General features: G+C 44.1%; 1 protein-coding gene across 1 annotated transcript in view; it reads right to left on the bottom strand.

The window, feature by feature from the left end:
• The window catches only part of pex7 (peroxisomal biogenesis factor 7), a 95,884-nt gene that overhangs the window by 12,653 nt on the left and 56,662 nt on the right, over positions 1 to 26,569 (bottom strand). Inside the window, exon 8 of the mRNA XM_078212579.1 lies at positions 20,729 to 20,784. Coding sequence (XP_078068705.1) covers positions 20,729 to 20,784 — 56 coding nt within the window. The remainder of the gene's footprint in view (positions 1 to 20,728; positions 20,785 to 26,569) is intronic.

The raw sequence follows: 26,569 nt of genomic DNA, 5'->3' as shown, positions 1-26,569 counted from the left end.
CACCTTAGTTTCAGGAGGAGGCTATGAAAATCTTACAGCAGCAAGAGCAGACGAGGGAATTCCCCTCTGTCCTCTTCTGGGACTACTGGGTCAAGCTAAAGAATAGGGCTTGGGGATTAGCAAATGTTGCTGGATTAGGGCGGCACATTGGTACAGTGGTTAGCACTGCTGCTTCACAGCGTCAGGGACCCAGATTCAATTCTGGCTTTGGGTCACTGTGTGGAATTTGCACTTTCTCCTTGTGTCTGCGTGGGTTTCCTCTGAGTGCTCCAGTTTCCTCCCACAGTCCAAAGATTTGCGAGTTAGGTTGATTGGCCATGCTAAATTGACCCTAGTGTCAGGGGGATTAGCAGAGTAAATGTGTGAGGTTACGGGAATAGGGCCTGGGTAGGATTGTGGTCAGTACAGACTCGATGGGCCAAATGGCCTCCTTCTGTACTGTAGGGATTCTATGATTAGGACGAGATCAGCATTTTCCAGAGAGAGGCTGGGGAATCAAGAGAAATAAATTTAAGGAGGTTGTTAGCTCACATCTGCTGAAATGGTTATGACTCTCACGTTTGGCGTATTGTTGGTGTTTGTACCTACAAGAAGGCATAATGTTCTATGGGGAGGGAGTCCCGTGCCCCGCTCACAGCAATTGGGTCCAATTTATTGGACTCAATGATAGTATTTGTAATTTGGAGAGGTCTTTCCTCTGGCATTTCTGTAACTTACAGGGATTTCCATTGAGGGAACTAGTCCGCAACCTCTCTTTTAAAAAAAAGATCCGGAATACTGCATTTTCTGTTGTAAAGCTTAACAGAATAACAAATTTGTAATATCCGTACATCACTCATCCACCTTTTTGTCTTTTATAAAATGGAGTTCAGCTGTGAAAGGCCTGTCTTTCAGTCACGGTGATAAGTTGAAACAGTTAATAAAAATGTTGTTCTGGAAATAAAAAGTTCCAAGAATTTTAATGACATCAACCATTCACAAATCAGGGCTAGCAAATACATGGGGTTTGGATCAATGCCTAGGGGATTCATTTATCCTTGCTGTTTGTCATGTATACAGTTTCTAATGTTAGTCATCAACCAAACGTTGCTGAGTAGCACAAACATGAAGTTACCACACAATCTGGTACCTGGCCAGTCCTGGTGAGATCATTGAACGTTTTACAGTATTGGATCTAGGTTCTCTTTATAGTGCTGTTGCCATTTATGTGACCAGCAACATTGTGCTAATCCCCAAGCCCTATTCTTTAGCTTGACCCAGTAGCCCCAGAAGCAGGAGAATTTCCTCGTCTGATTAGATTTTTTGATTTGATTTGATTTATTATTGTCACGTGTTAACATACAGTGAAAAATATTGTTTCTTGCGCGCTATACAAAGCATACCATTCATAGAGAAGGAAACGTGAGAGGGGCACGGGACTCCCACCCCATAGAACGTTATGCCTTCTCGTAGGTACAAACGGCAACAATACATCAAATGTGAGTCATAACCATTTCAGCAGATGTGAGCCAACTATCTCCTTAAATTTATTTCTCTTGATTCCCCAACCTCTCTCTGGAAAATGCTGATCTCGTCCTAATCATAGAATCCCTACAGTACAGAAGGAAGCCATTTGGCCCATCAAGTCTGTACTGACCACAATCCCACCCAGGCCCTATTCCCGTAACCCCACACATTTATTCTGCTAATCCCCCTGACACTAGGGTCAATTTAGCATGGCCAATCAACCTAACCCGCAAATCTTTGGACTGTGGGAGAAAACCGGAGCACCTGGAGGAAACCCATGCAGACACAAGGAGAAAGTGCAAACTCCACACAGGGGCCCAAAGCCAGAATTGAACCTGGGTCCCAGACGCTGAGGCAGCAGTGCTAACCACTGTACCAACATGCCGCCCTAATCAGGCAGTGTTGTTGAATAAATCCAAAACCCTAAACTCTCTTCTCTGCAGATATTAATCCACCTCCTTTCTATATGTATCTTTTAATCCAGAATCAAATACCTTCTCAGGAACTTTGTTCCAAATGCTGGATACACAATGAAAAGGTTATTCTAATCCGTAACTTTGAGCAAGCTATAGAAATCTTGTACTTGTGTCCTATAGCCCTCTGCTCATTGTCCAAGATATATAGCTTATTATAATCTACTACTTTGAAACTTCCTCTCAGTCTTCCCTCCAATGAGAGCTAGCTTAGTCACTTGAAGTACTCGTCAATAAATTAGATCTGTAAGCTCGCAATGATCTTGATCAATCTTCAAATTCTTTCCATTACATACATGCTTAATTTGAGAAAGAATAACCAAAAATTTCCACCAAAGTATAGAACTGTCCCTAGCTTTGATCTATGCAGCGTCAGCATAATTTCTTTTGACTTGCAGACTGATATCAACTAGCGTTTGTTTCAGCTTAAGGAGGGTGGAAGACAAGGGGTCAACAAGCAGAGTATTTGAAAGATCGAGTCCAGATTTAACAAATTCATGGTTTCACTGCTGGAGAAATGGAAGCAATGGTATGATGGGAAACGACTGATGTGGAGATGAAAATGAATGGTCTTGGTGATCGTCCTTCTCTTTCAGGTACCATGCCCCAAGAGGCCATTGGCAACCATGGATTTCCATTGGATTGCTTCATGGTTATGCTTGGTAAAGTACTGCAGTGGTTTGCCATTGGCTTCTGCAGTGTGCCTGACCATAAAACTCTTCCACTCTTACCGCCTGCCATCAGGTGTATTGGAAAGACTTACAGGCTGATATTCAACTTGTCTGGCCATGCTGTGAATGTCTCCTCTGTGGTCAAAAAAACCTTGAAGTGGGACTTGAACCCAGAGCCTCTGGCCACGAGGTAGGGATGCTAACTACTACGCCACAAGACCTCCAGTCTTGGTGACACTTCCGGAATAGGAAAAAAGAAATGAATGAACAAATTTATATTCAAGTAAAATTCTTCTCATCCCTTAGGAAAGTGCTTCTGAACCACAGAATGTTATCATCATCACAGAATCCCTACAGTACAGAAGGAGGCCATTTGACCCATCGAGTTGGTACTGACCACAATCCCACACAGGCCCTACTCCCACAACTCCACACATTTACCCTGCTAATCCCCCTGACACTAGGGTCAATTTAGCATGGCCAATCCGCCTAACCCGCACATCTTTGGACTGTGGGAGAAAACCGGAGCACCTGGAGGAAATCCACACAGATGCAGGGAGAACGTGCAAACTCCACACTGACAGTGACACAAAGCCAGAATTGAACCTGGGATCCTAGCGCTGTGAGGCAGCAGTGCTAACCACTGTGCCGCCCATGAGCCACCGTGTGACCCAGGAGGAAGCATTTGGGGAATATTCATCAAGATTTCATCAGATTTAGAATAGCTAAGGAATAGAACAAGGAATGATCAAACTTAAAAACATTTAACTGGAAGAGGGGTAACTTCAGTGAGTTGAAAAGAGATCTGTTCTAGGATTGCAAAGTAGGAAAGTCGTGCTTAACATGGATCGAACTTTGATTGAAACACACTTAAGAGTATTGCATGTAGTTCTGGTCGCCATGGTATAAAAATATATAAAGGTGCCAGAGAGGGTGACTTACAGGCAAAGGTAGAGAAGATTTATAAAGATGAGACCAGAAATGCATTGGTATCCATACCAGGAAAAGGAGTGATAGGCTGGGTCGCTTGTCTCTTGAAAAGAAATAAGGCTGAGGGGATGACCTAATAGAGATCTCTAAAATTATAAAAGCTTATAAAAGCATGGATTAAGGGAAAATGTTTCTTCTTGTAGGGAAGGACATAATTAGAGGCCATCAGTTATAAGATAGTCACCAAGCAATCCAAAAGGGAATTCAGAAGAAAGTTCTTTACCCAAAGAGTGGTGAGAGGAGTAGTTGAAGGGAATGGTTGAAGGGGATAACATTTATAAGTTTTAAAATTTCTTTATTAATGTCACAAGTAGGCTTACATTAACACAGCAATGAAGTTGCAAATGTGACGCCACTGTTTAAAAAAGGAGGTTGACAAAAGGCGGGTAACTATAGGCTGGTTAGCTTAACTTCTGAAATAGGGAAAATGCTTGAATCTATCATCAAGGAAGAAATGGCGAGACATCTGGATAAAAATGTCCCATTGGTAAGACGCAGCATGGGCTCATGAAGGGAAGGTCATGTTTGACTAATTTGGTGGATTTCTTTGAGAACATTACATGTGCAGTGGACAATGGGGAACCTGTGGATGTGGTGTATCTGGATTTCCAGAAGACATTTGATAAGGTGCCACAACAAAGACTGCTACATAAGATAAAGGTGCACGGTGTTACGGGTAATGTATTAGCATGGATAGAGGATTGGTTAACTAACAGAAAGCAAAGAGTGGGGGTAAATGGGTGTTTTTCTGGTTGGCGATCAGTGACTAGTGGTGTGCCTCAGGGATCAATGTTGGGACTGCAATTGTTTACGATTTACATAGATGATTTGGAGTTGGGGACCAAGTGTAGTGTGTCAAAATTCGCAGGTGACACAAAAATGGGTGGCAGAGCAAAGAGTGCAGAGGATGCTGAAAGTCTGCAAAGGGATATAGATAGTCTAAGTGAATGGGCGAGGGTCTGGCAGATGGAGTACAATGTTGGTAAATGTGAGATCATCCATTTTGGTAGGAATAACAGCAAAATGGACTATTATTTAAATGGTAAAAAATTGCAGCATGCTGCTGTGCAGAAGGACCTGGGTGTCCTTGTGCAGGAATCTCAAGGAGTTGGTTTGCAGGTGCAGCAGGTAATTAAGAAGGCAAATGGAATTTTGTCCTTTCTTGCTAGAGGGATGGAGTTTAAAAACAGTGAGGTTATGTTGTAGCTGTATAAGGTGAGGCCACGCCTGGAGTACTGTGTATAGTTTTGGTCTCCTTACTTGAGAAAGGATATACTGGCACTGCAGGGGGTTCACTAGGTTGATTCCGGAGTTGAGGGGGTTGGCTTATGAGGAGAGACTGAGTAGACCGGGGCTATACTCATTGGAATTCAGAAGAGTGAGGGGAGATCTTATAGAAACATATAAGATTACGAAGGGAATAAATAAGATAGAAGCAGGGAAGTTGTTTCCACTGGTGGGTGAAACTAGAACTAGGGGGCATAGCCTCAAAATAAGGGGAAGCAGATTTAGGACTGAGTTGAGGAGGAACTTCTTCACACAAAGGGTTGTGAATCTGTGGAATTCCCTGCCCAGTGAAGCAGTTGAGGCTACCTCATTGAATGTTTTTAAGGCAAGGATAGGTACATTTTTGAACAGTAAAGGAATTAAGGGTTATGGTGAGTGGACGGGTAAGTGGAGTTGAGTCCACGAAAAAAATCAGCCATGGTCTTATTGAATGGCGAAGCAAGCTCAAGAGGCCAGATGGCCTACTCCTGCTCCTAGTTCTTATGTTCTTAAGTTACTGTGAAAATCCCCTAGTCGCCATACTCTGGCACCTGTTCGGGTACATTGAGGGAGAATTTAGTGTGGCCAATGCACCTAACTAGCATGTCTTTCGGACTATGGGAGGAAACCGGAGTACCTGGGGGAAAGTCACGCAGACACGGGGAGAACGTGCTGACTCCGCACAGACAGTGACCCAAGGCCAGAATCGAACCCGGGTCCCTGGCGCTGTGAAGCAGCAGTGCTAACCACTGTGCCATCATGCCACTCTTGTAGTCGTATAGTATAAATGCATTTAAGTTTAAGAGGAAGTAAAGCAAGCTTATCAGGGAGAAGGGCACAGAGTGTTATGATGATAGTTTGAGGGGCAAAGATGGGAGGAAGCTCGAATGAGTATGAATGCCTGCATGGGCTGAATATCCTGTTTCTGTACTCTAAATACTATGTTGTATTCTACAATAGTGAGAACTAATAAAGTGCAGACACTTACTGAGGGTAGACATTGTTACATAAGCAGAAATCAAGATAGATAGAGAGGACAAGTCAAAGGCACAGAAAACAAAATCTTATATTTTCCATAATAAAAGCAAATTACTGCAGATGCTGGAATCTGAAACCAAAAAAGAAAATGCTGGAAAATCTCAGCAGGTCTGGCAGCATCTGTAAGGAGAAAAAAGAGCTGACGTTTCAAGTCCAGATCATAGAAATCATAGAAACCCTACAGTACAGAAAGAGGCCATTCGGCCCATCGAGTCTGCACCGACCACAATCCCACCCAGGCCCTACCCCCATATCCCTACCCCCATACACGCTAATCCCGCTAATCTACGCATCCCAGGACACTAAGGGGCAATTTTACCATGGCCAATCAATCTAACCCGATGAGACTTTGTCAAAGCTAAAAGGCATAAAAAGTGGGAGATATTTATACTGCAGGGTGAGAGAATGAAAGATGAGTCATAGCCACAGAAACCAGGAAAAAAGCCTGTTAATGACAGTCCATAGAGAGAATGAAGGGTGTAAATGGCCAAATGAGAGGGTAAGCTGTGACAGATGAAGGTGTGGGGCAAGAGGGGAGGGAGAATGGGTGGCAGAGAGGTAAAACTTAGAAAGGAGAAAAGGGGAAGCAAAGGGAAGAAAAGGTAAGGAGAGGGGGGATAAAATAGGGGGAAAGAGTGGGGGGGGGAAGAAAAATAAAGAAAGACAATAAAAAAATAAAAGGTAGAGAATAGTAAAATAAATAAATAAAATGAAAACAAAGTGGTCGAGGTGGGGTAGAGCTAATCATCTGAAGTTGTTGAATTCGATGTTGAGACTGGAAGGCTGTAACATGCCTAGCCGGAAGATAAGATGTTGTTCCTCCAGTTTGCGTTGAGCTTCACTGGAACATTGCAGCAGACCAAGGGCAGATATGTGGGCATGGGAGCGGGATCGTGTGTTAAAATGGCAAACAACCAGGTGGTCAGGATCCTGATTGCGCACAGAGCGAAAGTGCTCAGCAAAGCGATCACCCAGGCTACGCTTGGTCTCTCCGACATAGAGGAGACCACATTGGGAGCAGCGAATGCAATGCACCAAATTGAAAGAGGTGCAAGTGAAACACTGCTTAACCTGGAATGAATGTTTTAGACCTTGGATGATAAGCAAGGAAGAGGTAAAGGGACAGGTGTTACACCTTCTGCGATTGCATGGGAAGGTGCCATGAGTGTCGGGAGAGGTGTTGGGTATAGTGGAGGAATGGACTAGGTTATCCTGGAGGGAACGGTCTCTGCGGAATGCTGACAGAAGCAGTGAAGGGAAGATGTGTTTGGTGGTGGCATCACGCTGGAGTTGGCGAAAATGGCAGAAGATTATGCTTTGCATGCGGAGGCTGGTGGGGTGAAATGTGAGAACAAGGGGGACTCTACCCTTGTTCTGGCAGGGAGCAGAGGGGGTGAGGGTCGTGGCACAGGAGATAGGCTGCACGCTGTTGAGGGCTCTGTCAACAACTGTAGATGGGAATCCACGGTTGAGGAAAAAGAAGCACATATTAGAAGCACCACTTTGGAAATCTGTCCTTGGTCTGCTGCAATGTTCCAGTGAAGCTCAATGCAAACTGGAGGAACAGCATCTCATCTTCCGGCTAGGCACTTTACAGCCTTCCGGTCTCAACATCGAATTCAACAACTTCAGATGATTTGCTCTACTCCACCTCGACTCCTTTGTTTTCATTGTATTTAATTGTTTTTTACTGTTCTCTACCTTTTATTTCTTTATTGACTTTCTTCATTTTTCTTATCCCCCTACTCTCGCCCCCTACTTTATCTTCCTTCCCTTACCTTTTCTCCACCTTTGCTTCCCCTTTTCCCCTTTCTAAATTTTATCTCTCGCCCACCCATTCTCCCTTCTCCCTCCCCCCACACCTTCATCTGTCACAGCTTACCCTCTGATTGTAGCTTCTCTGCCGTTTGACAGTCTTTTCCCCTAGTTTCTGTAACTATGGCTCATCTTTCATTCTCTCACCCTGCTGTATAAGTATCTTATTTTTATACCCACTTTATATGCCTTTTAGCTTTGACAAAGGGTCATCTGGACTCAAAACGTTAGCTCTTTTCTCTCCTTACAGATGCTGCCAGACCTGCTGAGGTTTTCCAGCATTTTCCCTTTTGGGATCTTATATTTTCCCTTTTACCTTCCTTCAGTATTGCCACAGCCATGCCAAGCAACACCAAGAGACGTTAGATCCCAGAATTTCCCCATCCAATACTGCCAAATACCCGATTCTCTCCAAATAATGTTGCCAAGTTTCAGATTCTCCCACTTATGCAACCCTCCAGGCACCCGTTAGTGCATCCAAAGCTTCCCCAGTGCTGCAAACTCTCAGTATTCACATTGCTGAGGTGGCAAATCTCACTTGATTTCCTCAAGTGTTCTGTCAAAAATCCAACCCAGTGCTACCCAGGACCCCAGCACCACCTTAAGATCCCCCACCCGAGTAATTATGTTGCCAAGGAAGAGGAGTGAAAGTGTTTGCACTTTCTGTGGGGGTGGGTGGTGAGGTAGGGTCAATGTCCCCGGAATAAACTCCAAGTATTTTTTGCATGAAAATCAGGAAGATTTGAGCCACTCAAGGAAGTGTGACAGATCTTATGCTACAGATTCATTCAAAGCACACATTAAATACACACATATATACAAGATGTGCAGGTTAGATTGATTGGCCATGATAAATTGCCCCTTAGTATCAGGGGGATTAGCAGAGTAAATATCTGGGTTATGGGGATAGGGCCTAAGTGGGATTGTCGTCGTTGCAGACTCAATAGGCCGAATGGCCTCCTTCTGCACTGTGAGGACTCTATGATTTTAAGTAGACGGAAATCATGTTCGATATTGCAACCCACAATAAAATGAAAACCTGGAGAAATTGAAGGACAATTTCAGTTATTAACATTTGAATTTTCTTTTAACAAATAAAAGCATAAATTCTCAGTATTCCTGGTCGCAAATATTTAGTCTGCTTGCTCACTCCTGGTCTCTATCAAACATAATTTAGTTAGTTGTCAATGAATACTTGGGATTAAGTGAGAGACAAATGAGTTGTATACGAGAGTAGAACAAATACATATTCAGCAAAGCATAGCAAAATGTTGCTAGTCAATGAAATAACAAACAAAGTGAGCTAACAAACCAAGTTGACTTTACCTGCATGTATTTTTATCTCTGATAATTTCTGGACTCAAAGATGGACTACAGCAACTCTTTCCACATCTTCCAGTAGTGTAGACACTATTATACTTACTCTCAAATTCAATGCATTTTCAACCTTGATCACAATTAAAATATCACATCCGCTAATGTAACAAATTCTGCAGTTTAAGTAGGTCACTATATCCAACTTGAAAATGATTTTGTTTGTAAATTTCAAGTGAAGCATTTCCAGCATCAAGCTATTGTGGCACTGAAGTCATTGATAATTAGCTGGCATTCTGCATTCATTGTCTTCGATGCAGCGTGTTTACATTACTGAGTAACCAAGACCGCACTGAAAAGAATCCCTCTTTGGATGAAAATTAATTGGAAATACACTGATGTTATATTAATGTTTGTTAGGATTACAGAGAGCATTTTCTGCACAATGAGACAGCAAGATTAAGAATAATAAGAAAAACCCCTCTATATTATCCCTTGTAGGGATGCAAAACAGTTTAGTAGCTTGATAACAATGCACAGGAACCCCTTATTATAGAGAAAACACAAATGAAAAACAAAAAATCATCATACTAACGTGAATTGTCTATACAACACTTAAGTTGCACTTCTTCTGAAAAACAGGGCAGATCATACCTAGGCTAGGTGCTCTAACATCCTTCCTTTTACCTTAAGAGAAGAGTATCAATATGAGTGGCCGGATGCCAAAGTTGTGTACCAATACAAACATTCAAAGGGATCAGAAGCAGTAACCTAGCGGAGTAACATGTTGAATATTGCAAGTAGTCAAAATATTTCCAGGATGAAGGTCCAATATTAAGGTTAGGTTTGTAGACCTGAACTTATTTCCATTGTAAAAAAAAATTAAGGCACAGATGATGCAATTTTAATCAGGTTTCTAAAGTTATGAGTTTCACTACACTACCAGCATAAGATCGGTCACTGTAGATTGTAAAACACAATCTGTAGCACTCTTTATATTACAGACTATCCCCACTCCACATACATATCTATATCTGACATTTTGTCATTTAAAAAAAAATATTAGGACAGCATAGGCCAGATTATCTGTTTATGAACAATATTAAAAAGAACCTGTGACAATTTCTAAGAGAACCCTCTTCACATCACAAAGGAGATTCTCTCACATCAATTACTTTCAGTGCATCCTGGACTCCAGGACCAAACTTTTGAGCTACACCACCAGTTTTGCTTTGACTTGTGGCATCTTACTGTGAGAGGTCTGTATCGGGGTATATGACATAGCAGTCATATTGAAAGTAAGCCCTGAGCAATGCATCAAGTGGGCACGGGCACAAACCAGTAAAAGGCAACTGGTCTCAGGAAGCATTTCCTCATACAAAGAAAAACAAACAACTGTAATGGTCTTCTGAAATTCTGTAGCATCAGATAGATGGTGTGATGGATTGAGAGAGCGATGTGGGGAGATTAGTCATGGTACAATTGGGGGATTTGTCCAAAACCCTTAATTTATATACACAGGAAGAAATCATTTTATTAGACATATTACTCTTATTTGGAGTCAAGCGATCAGTGAGATTTGGGGCTAACAATTGCCATTTTGTTAAGTTATATACCTCAAAAGCATGCAGGATATTCCTGGAGTTCTATTGACCACCCAGATAGGTGAAAAAATGCTAAACTAACAGTCAATATTTTTAAAGTTAAATTATGGATTACATATACTTTAAAATATGGAAATGTGCAGAAGGAAAACAAATCCACAGATGAAGTAGGATAATGGTAGTTAACTGCTTTCTCAAACCAAAATTTTTACAATGTAGGGATTCCTATAATCCTTTTTCAAGAGTTCTTAAACTGGATCCTAGGCTAACGTCAAATGGGTGCTTCAACTCCACAGATTTCCACGTCACTTTGTGATGTAATTCTGATTCAGCTAAGTGAATATAAACATATAAAACAAGCTGCAGTAATTATGTCTGGTCCAAGGAGATTCTGATGTGTCAAGAACAAGCCCAATATAACAGATAAGCATGTTTGAAGAAAATGAAAGTGTACACAGCCCATTGAATTTTACACCTCAGCATGGGATCTTTCTTTGTGATGCTTGTTGTGTTAACAAGCCATCAAACTTCACACAGACCAAAGAAAACTTCTTTGAAATAATGTCGCCCAACAATAAGCACAGGTTCTCAAACAAAAAGGAGGAAGGAAGTCAGAAACAGCAACCCTGTGTCCTGAACTTGCTACATTTCAAATGAAAAGACATAATAGGCATATTTTATAACAATGCTTACATCATGGCAGGTTGTGAGAAAAGGTCTGCCTGGATGGCCTGAATAGCCTCTCTCGTGTTTCTATCTTTGTGATCTCTCAGAAATGTCCAACTGCTATTGCATGCAATGAGTTATTTTGAAGTGTGGTCCCTGTTATGAGGTAGACAAGGGATTGCAGCGGTTCAAGGCGGTGGCTCACCATCACCTTCTCAAGGACAACTAGGAATAAATGTTGGTCTAGCCAGTGACGCCCACATCCCACAGTTGAATTTTAGAAAAGCACAGCACACAACATTATGAGCACAGCAGAGTCTAACAAGCAGCAACGAGTAACCAATTTTTGTTCATACAGTTTAAGGGAGAAATGTAGGCCAAATAACAGGAGAACACCCTGCCCCTTTTCATGCAGTGCCATGGGAATTTTAGTGTTTACCCAAACCAGTGTGACACCCAAAAGTTGTGCCTCAACTACAAATGCAGCGCACCCTCAAAACTGCACCACTGTGTAAACCTAAGTTATGAATGGTCACCGACTTGAAATATTAATACTGTTTTCTCTTCACAGATGCTGCCAGACTGCTGAGTTCCAGCATGTTCTGTTTTTATTTTATGCGTTTAAGCCTGGGTATGGGGTAAAAGGATTAAGATCAGGTAGGAATTTTATATTGTCCAAAACCAATTGAATAATAAACTATAAAAGACATTATTATAAATTTCACATTATCTGGAATTGTAAACAGAAGATGCTAGTCATAGCCATGTATTTCCTCAGAATGCTTCCGAGAAGAACTTAAGATGCTTTTCTCGTGTGCAAAGAGGAGAATCAAACATAGTTTGATTGCCAAATGCAAGAGCTATAGGTTGATGCCATTTGAAGTCTACATGACTCTAAAAATGGTACTGTATGGTATTCATAGGTCTCTATCTTCTAGTCCTAAAAGAATCAATCCTGTCAGATACTGTAAATACAACTTTATTACCAGATCTCAGGAGTGCATTTTGACTTGAAAACACTTAAAGAAATTCAATTGGTGGAATGGATTTTGATTTTAGAGTTTAATTTAATTAAAAAATCAATTAGGCTGGCACACGGTCAATAGAGAGAAATCTTAACTAGCTTCAACCAAGAACGATGAATCATGTCAGTATGATTGGCACTTCAGCCATACAATTTGTTTCAAACATTTTAAAGAAAGTTCCAGTCATGGAAAACATAATCAGTCAATAAAAGTTCAGCATACCCAGGGTGACTATTAATGACTTCTGAACTTGATTTTCTTTATGAATGCAGTATGGTCTTATATCACAAGTAAGCCAGAAGATTGGTGGAATGGTAACCTATTTGGATTTTGCATTTCAGCAAGAACAGTTCTTCATCACATACTGTATCTGACATGATAATATATGCACTCACTGCATACTGACAGGATCTTGTTTTGTTTAACGATGCAGTATCTCTGTATGCTAGCCTATCAAGATCGTTAAGTAAAAATAATAAATTGCTGTTAAAGTTCTACTTACAAATGGTATGTTAGGACATTTGGTCCAGCAAGCCTCAAATTAAGAAAACAGCTAAAAATTCCAGCAGTTTGCCGTGACTGGAATTAGTTTTCTTTCCGCGACAATGCTAACGTAGACTGCCCAACTCCAGAAAGAAAGAAGGACCGACGGATGACAACTGGTCACAAAAATGTGTTCTGTTTAAACAAAAAATCAAATAATAAGACGCCAATCAAAATCACAATATTAAATTTACATAGACGACTCACAGCAACAAAAGGATGCAGATGGGATACTGAGGGGTTATGATAAAGAGAGTAAGGAGAAACTGTCTCCTCTGGAATGTGGGCCAAACTTCTCAGATTTAAAATCATTGGCAAAAGGACCAGAGGCAAAATTAGGATTTGTTTTCATAGAAAGGGTTCTTTTAATCTGGAATGCCCCACCTGAAACCTGTTGGAATCAGAATCTTCAGCTTTAAATTTCCAGGAGGGATTGGCCATATACTTCGAAGAAGACTATTTTGTAGGGTTAAGGAGGATAGCAAATGTGGTCCCGTTATTTAAGAAGGGTAGCAAGGCTAACCCGGGTAATTATAGACCGGTGAGCTTGACGTCCGTGGTAGGGAAATTGTTGGAGAAGATTCTTAGAGATAGGATATATGCGTATTTAGAACTGAATAATCTCATTAGCGATAGACAGCATGGTTTTGTACGAGGGAGGTCATGCCTCACAAATTTGGTTGAGGTTTTTTGAGGAGGTGACAAAAACAATTGACGAAGGAAGGGCCGTGGATGTCGTCTATATGGATTTTAGTAAAGCGTTTGACAAGGTCCCTCATGGCAGGCTGGTGCAAAAGGTTAAATCTCACGGGATAAAAGGTGAGCCAGCTAGATGGGTGGAGAACTGGCTTAGCCATAGAAGACAGAGGGTAGCAGTGGAGGGATCTTTTTCCGGTTGGAGGTCTGTGATTAGTGGAGTTCCACAGGGCTCTGTACTGGGACCTCTGCTGTTTGTGATATATATAAATGATTTGGAGGAAGATGTAGCAGGTGTGATCAGTAAGTTTGTGGACGACATGAAGATTGCTGGAGTTGCGGATAGTGATGAACATTGTCAGAGAATACAGCAGGATATAGATAGGGGCGGCACGGTAGCACAGTGGTTAGCACTGCTGCTTCACAGCTCCAGGGTCCCGGGTTCGATTCCCGGCTCGGGTCACTGTCTGTGTGGAGTTTACACATTCTCCTCGTGTCTGCGTGGGTTTCCTCCGGGTGCTCCGGTTTCCTCCCACAGTCCAAAAAAGATGTGCGGTTTAGGTTGATTGGACAGGTTAAAAAAAAAAATTGCCCCTTAGAGTCCTAAGATGCGTAGGTTAGTGGGATTAGCGGGTAAATTTGTGGGGATAGGGCCTGGGTGGGATTGTGGTCGGTGCAGACTCGATGGGCCGAATGGCCTCCTTCTGCACTGTAGGGTTTCTATGATTCTATGATTTCTATGGAACATTGGGCAGAGAAATGGCAGATGGAATTTAATCCAGATAAATGCGAAGTGATGCATTTCGGTAGATCTAATGTAAGGGGGAGCTATACAATAAATGGCAGAACCATCAGGAGTATAGACACACAGAGGGACCTGGTTGTACAAGTCCACAGATCCTTAAAGTTGGCAGCACAGGTGGAGAGGGTGCTAAAGAAGGCATATGGCATGCTTGCCTTAATTGGACGGGGCATAGAATATAAAAGTTGGCATATGACGTTGCGGCTGTATAGAATGTTGGTTAGGCCACATTTGGAATACTGCGTCCAGTTCTGGTCGCCACACTACCAGAAGGACGCGGAGGCTTTGGAGAGAGTACAGAGAAGGTTTACCAGGATGTTGCCTGATATGGAGGGTCTTAGCTATGAGGAGAGATTGGGTAAACTGGGGATGTTCTCCCTGGAAAGACGGAGGATGAGGGGCGACCTAATAGAGGTGTATAAAATTATGAAGGGCATAGATAGGGTGAACAGTGGGAAGCTTTTTCCCAGGTCGGAGGTGACGAATACAAGGGGTCACAGGTTCAAGGTGAGGGGGGCAAGGTTCAACACAGATGTCAGGGGAACGTATTTTACACAGAGGGTGGTGGGGGCCTGGAATGCACTCCCAAGCAAGGTGATTGAGGCGGACACGCTGGGATCGTTTAAGACTTATCTAGATAACCACGTGAACAGACTGGGAATAGAGGAATACAAACGAATGGTCTAGTTGGGCACATGAGCGGCGCAGGCTTGGAGGGCCAAAGGGCCTGTTCCTGTGCTGTATTGTTCTTTGTAAGGGGAAAAAGTTGGCTGTGGGATTAAATTGGACAGTTCTTTCTTACAGCCAGCACATGTGCAACAGGCTGAATGGCTTCCTTTTCTGCTGAAGATCTTATGATTCTGTATAAAACAAGCATTGCCAAATAAATAATTTCCCTTTTGCAAATGGAGTAGTTTTGAAAGTTTCACGTCCATTAGCCGTCTGTTCATAGCAACGTGCCAAACTGTGCTGCAATACAGTTCCACAGGGTGGGAGGTCACTCTCCAGTGTACTCTTCATATGAAACCCTAACCAATGTCTGCTGCCAAGCTATTTGCGCCACAGGCAGAATCACATCCAAGCCTGATCAGATCCATGCTCAATCATCAGAAACAGGAACCCTTGCTAACATTTTCCCCTCCTTAACTGAGAGCAGCTGAGGCCAACTGCAGCGTACCTACCACCAGCTCAACTGAGCGCAGCTGATTCAGCATAGGCCGGTGGATATGCCTGGGGGTGGGGGTGGGGGAGGGGGGGGTGGTATCACCAATGTGCGTGGATTAGAATTACATAATCCAGTTCATGGGAAAATATTCAAGGATTTATTCTGCATCAAAAGATTTTAACAACTTGCTTGCTGAAAGTGGGAATATTCAAAAGCACTACTTTCATTGACAGATTTTATGAGGAAAGAATAGAAAATAGAAGAATACGGGTTGTGTGAGATACAGCAATTTGTGCCATCATGTTCCCTCACTTCATGGTCCATATATAATTTTCCCTGATCTAGAAAGTACCAAACAAACTTAATTCCATTCCCTCGGGTAGGCAAGCAGCCAGAAAAACAACGTTTGTCAGGCAGGAAGTGGCACCTTCATCAGTAGGCCCCACCCTGGGATCCCTGTCACTTACCTGTCCTCCAGCTCCCAGGACGCAGTTCCAGGCAGCTCCTTGCAGTGCCTCTTTGGCCACTGCAGTGCTGCTGTGCCTGGGGGAGGGGGACTGGAGAGCTGCCAGCCAATCTGATTGGCCAGCGGTTCTCCAAGGCTGGACTTCCTCCTGAGGGTGGAAGTCCTGCCTTATGCCAATCAACACCTGTTAGAGCGTAACAAGGCATAGAGGCTACTAATTTGTAGGTATCCAGATCAACAACAACCTGCCCTGGTCCCGCCATGCCGACACTATAGTTAAGAAAGCCCACCAACGCCTCTACTTTCTCAGAAGACCAAAGAAATTTGGCATGTCAGCTACGACTCTCACCAACTTTCACAGGTGCACCATAAAAAGCATTCTTCCTGGTTGTATCACACCTAGGTATGGTTCCTGCTCTGCACAAAGCCACAAGGAACTACAAAAGGTCATGAATGTAGCCCAATCCATCACACAAACCAGCCTCCCATCCACTGACTCTGTCTACACTTCCCGCTGTCTCGGCAAAGCAGCCAGCATAATTAAGGACACCACGCATCCCAGACATTCTCTCTTCCATCTTCTTCTATCGGGAAAAAGATACAAAAGTCTGAGGTCACGTACCAACCGACTCAAAAACAGCTTCTTCCCTGCTGCGGTCAGAATTTTGAATGGACTTACCTTGCATTAAGTTGATCTTCCTCTACACGCTAGCTATGACTATAACACTACATTCTGCACTCTCTCGTTTCCTTCTCTATGAACGGTATGTTTTGTCTGTAAAGCGCGCAAGTAACAATACTTTTCACTGTGTGCTAATACATGTGACAATAATAAATAAAATCAAAAATCAAATAGAGTTGATGGGGATGTGTTCCCCGCCAACTCTTTTTTGTTACTTAAGGGTGTCGAGAGTTATATGGAACAAAGTAGAATGAACAGAACTGACATACAAAGCAGCCATCATTCAACAAAATGGCAGAACAGATTTAAGGAGCTGAATGGCCTACTCCTGTAGGCCATGCTTCCTATTAATTACACAAAAATTGTTTCACACCATTGCTAATGGACATTCATTCCTTGGTTCCCATGTTTTATGCCTTCTTTTCCAAAGGAACACTTTCATTCCTGATCTGCCTTTATATATGTGCTAAAAAGTATCTAGCAGCTTTGCAATTGTTACAATTCAGAATTATTTCTGAGCTGAATCACTTGAAACCATTTAAACTGTTTCTGTAGAAAATCAAATTAGGCAGACATACCCAGGCACAAAAAAAAAGCAACAGCAGATTAGAGGATTTGATTTAGAAGCAAAAAGATCATGAAGCAGCTTCAGTCCTGCCACATACATGGGACCCAGGAGCAGGAGTTGGCAACTTGGCATTTTGAGCCCGCTCCGCTGTTCGAAAAGACCATGTCTGACCTGATTGTGATCTCAACTCCACTTTCTCATCTGGCCCCATAACCCTTGTCTGGCCATGGGGCCATCTGGCCCCATAACCCGGTTTATCAGAAATCTGTCTAAAGGAGTCCTAAATAAATTCAGCCTCCACTGACTTCTGGGGAAGAGAATTTCACATACTAAACATCCTCCAAGAGAAAAAGATTCTCCTCATCTCCATCTCTTAAAGATTCTTAAACTGTGCTCCCTGGTTCTAGTCTCCCCCACAACTGGAAACATCCTCCCAGTAGCTACCCTGTCAAGTCCCCTCAGAATCTTAAATAGGACACATACAGATGGAAAATGAGCTATGCAATTGTTTATTGCAGTTACAAATTATCTATAGAATAGATTTTTAAAAGATCTTTTAGATTATTTATTTTCTCATTATGGGTACCTAATTTTCACTGAAAGAACTTTAAAGTAAAAAATAAGGTTTACAAATGGTCTACAAAAGCTACTTCTCATCTCTGATTGCCTCTCCAACTTTTGTAGGTATTTAAGGGAATGCTGCATTTTTGGAGGTGTGATTTTTCTTTTGCCAGAGATGTTATACTCTGATCCTGTTTGTTTCTTCTACTGGTTCAGATACATTAAAATTCCTTTGGCAAAAACAAGGAGCTCTTCCTACATCCTGAGCAACATTGCACTCCATCCCCCACCAATACCATAAAAGCAAAATCATCCCTTAATTCATAATAGAATTTTACTGTGCGTGAGGTGGTTGCTATGTTTGCCTACGTAACAATGGCTGGACTTCAATCAAATCCACTGTACATCAAGCACTGTGGAATATTTTTGAGACATCATACAGCATATATAATTGCAGATCTCTCTTTCTTGGCAATAATGTCTTTAATGGGGCTAAAGACATTTAGGGGTACACTCAAAGTGTGTACATTCCACACTAAGAAGGTTTTTAAAAATACATTTTAGCCCTCTCATTCTGGATTAGCATAAGCAATGGGATAACATTCCATTTACTTTGCCTTACTTATAATAAATCTATATCCCAAATGCACCAGTGAAGGATTTCAATTTAGTGTGTCAACTCCCCTCTTAGGCAGCTCGACTACACCTGCCAAGTTAGTTCCAATTAACTAGACATGAATTTAGAGCACTTTTGCCTCATAAGGTTTGTGCCAGCTACCAGAATTGAGACTGCCTAAACTGTAAGGCAGAAAAGACTTTAAATCAGAAGTACATTTCAATCAGGACCAAGATATGAAAAAACATTTGATCTCACAACACTACTTAGTCCACACATTTATACAAAAACTAACAAACTTAAGTTGGTCATGAGGAAGGTGCATGGAAGAACAGTTGTAACTCATTATTTCTATTTCAAATAACTTCTTGCGTAGTTTCTCAGCAACAAGCCCAATATTCTCCATCTGCATGTTATGCAAGACAAAATGATATTACAAAAGGTCAAACGGAATGAGAGAGATGCAAATATCCCCTCAGACATGATGTAATTAAATGCACTAATTTACAACCAGCCATCTGGTTGACATGATGCTTCAAGTGCGTTCGTGTAGTGGGTGGTGCATAATGGTCAGTCTGCTTATCACCTCTCGCTCTCAGCTCTTGCCACTGGCTATCAGCATAACTATTGCAAAAAGAGAGCCCAGTGCATAAGTCCCTCCCACCGGTACATTGCAAGCCTAATGGTTACCCCGTGACAACATGCATAAACTCGGTACCTCACAGACCCATTCTAAACTACAGATATCTTGAAGGAGGCCTGGCCCCCAGACACATGGAAGAGGCCTACCGGAGTGTGGTTACACAACACTCCGATTCCCACAACACCCTGACATTCACCTCCACCCCACTTGTCAAGGGTCAATTCCACTTGATGCTGCCATCAGCTCCTACACCCCCTTCAGAATTTTGCCCCTTATTTTATGTTGTCTCTCCATGTTTTTCCGACCAAAGTGCATCACCTCTCCAGGGAGGTGGTGGCACAGTGGTATTGTCACTAGACTAGTGATCCAGAAACAAAAACAGGAAATGCTGGAATATCACAACAGATCTGACAGCATCTGTGAAGAGAGAACAGAGCTAACGTTTCGAGTCTGGGTGACCATTCCTCAGGGCTGAAGACAATAGAGAAACGGGCGGTATTTATACTGTCAAGGTGAGGGGGAGGGAGGTGGATTGACAAAGATGTCAAAGGCAAAGAGACATTTGGCTCTGCCATTTGCACATTCTGATCTCTTAATGGGCCGCTATCAGCACCCTTCTTAGCCATGATCACCACCCTTTACATTCACTTTGTCTTTTCGTCTATTCATCTGTGCCAGCTGCAGAAGGGATTGCCACTCACGAATCGGCCTTCACAGCCACAACAGATGATACTCAGTACAGAAATGACATACACCATGGGAGTAGGCCCATTGTCTCCTGAGGTGGATGGATTCCATGATCATCAGCTTGAGCCAACTAGCGCATAATTCCAGAGCTTGTGAATTTCATACTTTCCAAAGAACCCTAGGCAATGGCCCAGTGGTATTATCGCTAGACTATTAATCCAAAAATTCAGCTAATGCTCTGGGGACCCAGGATCAAAACCCACCACGGCAAATGGTGGAATTTGAATTCAATAAAAGATATCTGGAATTAAGAATCTACTGACGACTATGAAACTATTGTCGATTATTGGAAAAACCCATCTGGTTCAATAATATCCTTTAGGGAAGGAAATCTTCCGTCCTTACCTGGTCTGACCTACATGTGTCTCCAGAGCCACAGCAATGTGGTTGACTCTCAAGCAAGGTTGACTCTGAACAAGGACAACAAGGGATGGGCAATAAATGCTGGCCAGCCAGCAACACCTATGTCCCATGAATGAATAAAAATAAATTGGGGACTGTTTGTAAGGTTTCCATAAACATTGTGATATTAATCTGCAATGTTTTTAAGTATTACTATGAATAAATACCTCACCATTTTCTTTCTGAAGGCAAAAAGATTGGTGGATTCAAGGACAAGAAATTTAATAAATTTGTTTAATTTGATGTTGTAAAAGAAAGAATCTTAAAAGGACCAAAAGGTTGCTTGCAATAATTTTGTGTAAAGCTCTTCTGGATTTAATTTTAACCATAGCTACTCTTCAGTCTATCAGAAATCTCATGGATAGTCAAATGATATCTGGTTCCAATGGAACAGTACTCAAGCATGGATCAACGCCTCAGCTGAGGAAGGGAGGAGGGAAAATTGGTGAAGAAAAAATATGCTACTTACCTGACACTGAAATCGTATGAACAAGAAGCCAATATAGATGCATGAAAAGGAGAAAACTACAAAGAAAAATAGGATTAGGGTAATATTACAAAATGTAGCATTTCTGAAATCATGTATAATACATTGATATTTAATGTATATAAACAATTTATCAAATCTAAGCTTGTTACATTCAAAGCATTTTGTATGTGCGTAATTTCTGAGGTACTTTTCCTTTTCAGATTTAAAAGTGTACAGTAAGAAAAAAATTATATTGCATTTTATTCAAGAAATTCAGACACTAGTTATAGTTATCTTGTGCTTAAAATAGTGGAAGGCAAAAATGCTCATGAATGTGCCATAAGGCCGGGTTGTTCTGAAAATTATTCAAGCTTTTAGATACTGTACTATCACCTATTTTTCCCTGTTCAGTTATATCTTAGGTCCATTACTTTGCCTATCAAACTCATGACACACTTGAGTTATCAGGAATAATCCTGTCCAGTCTTGATACCTAATATAATTATCATGGCCTTAATTAATGATGCATTTGAGTTCTCCCCTTCCATCTTTCTTTGACATCTATCTTCAGTTTTTGAGTGTACTTTCCCAAGTTATCTCCCAAACTCCGTGTGTGTAAGAAATGCAGAACTAAAGGATTTTATTCTAAGGTTGGAGCTAAGACAAATTATCAGGGAAGGGTATGGAAGCTTTATTCTACAACTACCTGGTGATATCTGTTACAACTTTTTTCAGGCTTCTAGAAATTAAGATATACGAATTCCAACTGAGATCATGGGAAAAGATGAGACCATTAATAGATAAAGAAGGAATTGGGCTTAAGCTATCAAAGGTGAAATGTAACAGCTTCTCTGGGCTTTGGTTATGTGAGGTTTATTGGGAAATTGTGTTTCAAGAATTGAAAGAAATAAGATTTTAATTGCTTCCTTGGAGGGTAAGAAGATAAGTTTTTCGTGATTCAACCATAGGATTGCGAAAGAGATAAAGGGTGTTTACACAAGGTGGACAAAACTGGAGGAAGTTGGTGAGAGCAACCATCAGCGATAGAATTTAACAGTGAATAGAAAAGTCACTGGCATGGAGAGGAAACAGAGAAAGGAGAGATCATTGAATTTGGTAACCTGAGTTAATTGAAAGAGAGTAAAGTAATAAATCATTAACTATAACAAAAATAGAGCAACTGATGCGCTATCAATAAGGCGAAAGACTACCGATATGCCAATATAAGTGTAGGCTTTTATTCACAACAGAATCAGGAGCAGATCCCAACAAATAACCGACCTGGAATGAACAAGGGGGAGGAGACAGCCACCTTTATACTAGGTGCTGAGGGGAGGAACCAAACTGGAAGGGGATGTGTCCAGGTATGACAAACACACACAACGGTGGTCCATATAGGACAAAGGCACAACTGAGGTCCACCACATTCACCCCTTCCTTTTAAAAAAACAACACGGGGGTGAAGCGGAAACAATATCACAAGTCCAGACGAACCGGTGGCTTGATCGTCGTAGTGCAGGTCGCAGAGTCGTCCGAGCAGGGAGCGATGTCGGCCCAGGCTCCGTACAGTGAGCGTCGAGAGAAGGCGCTGGGTGGTGTGAAGCGGACCGATCCGTCGTCCCGTCCAGTCGTCGGGTACTGCGTGGCGACGGCTCCGGCGACTCAAGCGAGCTGTACATAGGGGCGAGAGGAATGAGCAGTGGCCCTGGTGGCGTATGGGGAACAGTGGGAACCGGAGCTGGGGGGTGGGGGGCTGCAACAGGCTCTGGGCACACTACATTGGGGACAGGGACTGAGGGAGGAAGAGGCGTAGCAGTCTCCGAATGGACGACACCAGGGACCGTGGGGCGGAAGGACGTGGTGACCTCCGGGGCACCCGCGGGTGCCAAGTCACGGACAGAAACCGTGTCCTCCCGCCCATCAGGGTACGCTACATAAGCATATTGGGGATTAGCATGGAGCAGTTGGACCTCCTCGACCAAGGGATCTGCCTTATGGGTCCGGACATGCTTCCGAAGCAGGACGGGTCCCGGGGACATCAGCCAATCCGGGAGCGAAGTACCCGAGGAGGACTTCCTGGGAAATGAAAACATCCGCTCGTGAGGGGTCGTATTGGTCGCTGTGCACAAGAGTGACCTAATGGAATGTAATGCGTCCGGAAGGACGTCTTGCCAACGGCTGACTGGAAGGCCCCTAGACCGTAACACTAATAGAACGGCCTTCCAGACGGTTGCATTCTCCCGCTCTACTTGACCATTGCCCCTGGGGTTATAGCTAGTGGTGCGGCTGGAGGCAACGCCTTTGGCGAGCAGGTACTGCCTCAGCTCGTCACTCATGAAAGAGGACCCACGGTCGCTATGAATATAGGCTGGGAAGCCGAACAGGGTGAAGAGCTTGTTCAGGGTCCGAATCACTGTAGCCGTGGTCATGTCCGAGCAGGGGAAGGCAAAAGGGAAACGTGAGTATTCGTCAATGATATTCAGGAAATAAACATTACGGTTAGAGGAGGGGAGGGGGCCTTTAAAATCAACGCTAAGGCGCTCGAACGCGCGAGTGGCCTTTACAAGGTGCGCCCTACCTGGCCGGTAGAACTGCGGTTTGCACTCAGCGCAGACCCTGCATTGCCTGGTAATCGTCCGGACTTCCTCAAGGGAGAAGGGCAGGTTACGGGACTTGACAAAATGGAAAAATCTGGTGACACCCGGGTGACAGAGGTCGTTATGGAGGGACTGTAGCTGGTCTAGTTGGGCACTGGCACATGATCCACGGGACAGGGCGTCTGGGGCTCATTGAGCTTCCCGGGCCGGTACATGATGTCATATCTGTAGGTGGAGAGCTCAATCCTCCACCGCAAGATCTTGTCATTCTTAATCTTGCCCTTTTGCCTGGTGTTAAACAGGAAGGCAACGGACCGCTGGTCCGTAATTAAGGTGAATCGTTGGCCCGCGAGATAATGACGCCAGTGCCGGACGGCTTCCACGATGGCCTGGGCCTCCTTCTCGACCGAGGAGTGTCGAATCTCAGGGCCTTGTAAGGTCCGGGAAAAGAAGGCCACCGGACGGCCCCTCTGGTTAAGGGTGGCAGCGAGGGCAAAGTCAGACGCATCACTTTCCACTTGGAATGGGATGGATTCGTCCACAGCGTGCATCGCGGCCTTCGCGATGTCCGCTTTGATGTCATCGAAGGCCCGACAGGCCTCCTCCGCCAGGGGAAAAGAAGTCGATTTTAGGAGCGGACGGGCTTTATCTGCGTAACGGGGAACCCACTGGGCATAATAGGAGAAGAAGCCCAGGCATCTCCTCAGTGCTTTGAGGGTAGTAGGGAGGGGAAGCTGCATAAGGGGACGCATACGGGCTGGGTCGGGGCCAAGGACACCATTTTCTATCACGTACCCAAGGATGGCGAGGCGGCGTGTCCGGAAAACACACTTCGCCTCATTGTATGTGAGGTTCAGGAGAGTGGCCGTACGAAGGAATTTTTGTAGGTTGGCATCATGGTCCTGCAGGTCATGGCCGCAGATGGTGACGTTATCCAGATACGGGAAAGTGGCCCGTAGTCCGTGCTGGTCCACCATTTGATCCATGGCCCGTTGGAAGACTGAGACCCCATTGGTGACACCAAAGGGGACTCGGAGGAACTGGTAGAGGCGGCCATCCGCCTCAAAGGCAGTGTATGGGCGATCCTCCGAGCGGATAGGGAGCTGGTGGTAAGCCGATTTCAAATCGATCGTTGAAAAAACCCTATAGTGCGCGATGCAGTTGACTATGTCCGCGATACGGGGAAGAGGATATGCATCTAGTTGGATATACCTGTTTATGGTCTGGCTGTAGTCAATCACCATGCGGTGTTTCTCCCCTGATTTAACTACGACCACTTGCGCCCTCCAGGGGCTGGTGCTGGCCTGGATAATCCCTTCCTGGAGCAAACGTTGTACCTCGGACCGAATGAAGGCCCGGTCATCCGCACTATAGCGCCTACTCTTGGTGGCTATAGGCCTACAATCCGGGGTGAGGTTATCAAATAACGGGGGGGGGGTGATCTTGAGGGTCGAGAGACTGCAGGTGGTGCGCGAGGGGCGCTGCCGTGACGGCGCCTTGCAGACGGAGAGCGGGGGATAAGGGCCATCGTACTGCAGGATGACGCTTCTATGATGGCTGAGGAAATCTAACCCCAGCAGTACAGCTGCGCAGAGTCGCGGCAGCGCGAGGAGCCGAAAACGCTCGTAGACTGTGCCCTGTACCGTCAGCGTCACCAAGCAGCACCCGAGGACCTCCACTGAGTGAGAATTCGAGGCCATGGAGATAGTCTGGCTCCAGGGTCGCACGGGAAGGGCATATTGACGCACTGTGCGAGGGTGTATAAAACTTTCCGTGCTCCCACAGTCAAACAGGCAGTTTTCTGCATAACCATTTACCTTGATCTCCATTATGGACTTGGAGAGTTGATGAGGCTGCGACTGGTCCAGGCAAATCGATGCCACTGTTGAATTAACGAAGAATCCATCTTCGTCGCCGTCTGATGACGTCACGGATGAAGCTTCCTGCTCAGCTTGCCTTGATGCCAGTCTCAAAGATGGCGACTCCCGCACTTCCGGTGACCGCATCAAAGATGGCGATTCCCGCACTTCCGGTGACTGCATCAAAGATGGCCGCGCCCTCGGAGCACACATGGCTCCACGAGTCTTCAGAAGCGGCTTTGCTCGGCAGACTTTAACAAAGTGGCCTAGCTTACCGCATCCGGAGCAAATCGCGTCCTTTGCCGGGCAGTGACGCCGAGGGTGCTTAGGGAGGCCACAAAAGTAACATTTGGGCCCTGCTGGAGCAGCCGTCGCAGTGGAGCCGTCGGTGGAACGGGATCCAAGGTAAGACCCGAGATTATGGGAGGCTGCTTCTAACGTTTCAGCCATCGTGGCCGTTTTCCGGAGGTCTAGGTCATCTTGTTCCAGCAGACGCTGCTGGATGTATGTAGACTCAATGCCCGCAACGTAGGCGTCGCGGATCAGATCCTCCGTGTTCTGAGCTGCTGAAACAGCCTTACAGTCGCATGCTCGGGCGAGGACTCGCAGGGCGCGCAGAAATTGGGCGCACGATTCTCCTGGCTGCTGTTTGCGGGTAGTTAGGAGGTGTCTGGCGTAAACCACGTTAGGGCTCTTTCGGAACTGCCCTTTTAGGAGTTCGATAGCGTCCGCGTAAGTAGCAGCGTCCCGGAAGATTCCATAGACAGTTTCGCTTACCCGGGCGCGGAGCACGTGGAGTTTAGCAGCGTCGGTGTCGATGGCCGTAGCGATGTCGACGAATGCTTCGAAGCAGTCCAACCAATGATCAAATTTATCAGAGGCTCCAACCTCTTGAGGGTCTAATGCTAACTTGTCGGGTTTTAGAAACTGCTCCATACTAGTAACTGTTGTGAATAAAATTGATGCGCTATCAATAAGGCGAAAGACTACCGATATGCCAATATAAGTGTAGGCTTTTATTCACAACAGAATCAGGAGCAGATCCCAACAAATAACCGACCTGGACTGAACAAGGGGGAGGAGACAGCCACCTTTATACTAGGTGCTGAGGGGAGGAACCAAACTGGAAGGGGATGTGTCCAGGTATGACAAACACACACAACGGTGGTCCATATAGGACAAAGGCACAACTGAGGTCCACCACAGCAACGTAATAGAAAGCTGGCTTGCCATGTAGAAACATAGAAACTAGTGGCAGGAGTAGGCCATTTGGCCCTTTGAGCCTTCATTTTGATCATGGATGTGCACAGTGTTGGTGGAAACCTTATGATGGCATATTGTTCAGAAGTGTCTGGCTCCTACCAAGGACTTTGGAGATGTCCAAG

Source organism: Mustelus asterias, chromosome 5 (genome assembly GCF_964213995.1).
Source record: "Mustelus asterias chromosome 5, sMusAst1.hap1.1, whole genome shotgun sequence".
Lineage (NCBI taxonomy): Eukaryota > Metazoa > Chordata > Chondrichthyes > Carcharhiniformes > Triakidae > Mustelus > Mustelus asterias.
Note: the sequence above shows the minus strand (reverse complement) of the source record. Positions and strands in the feature narration are given on the sequence as shown.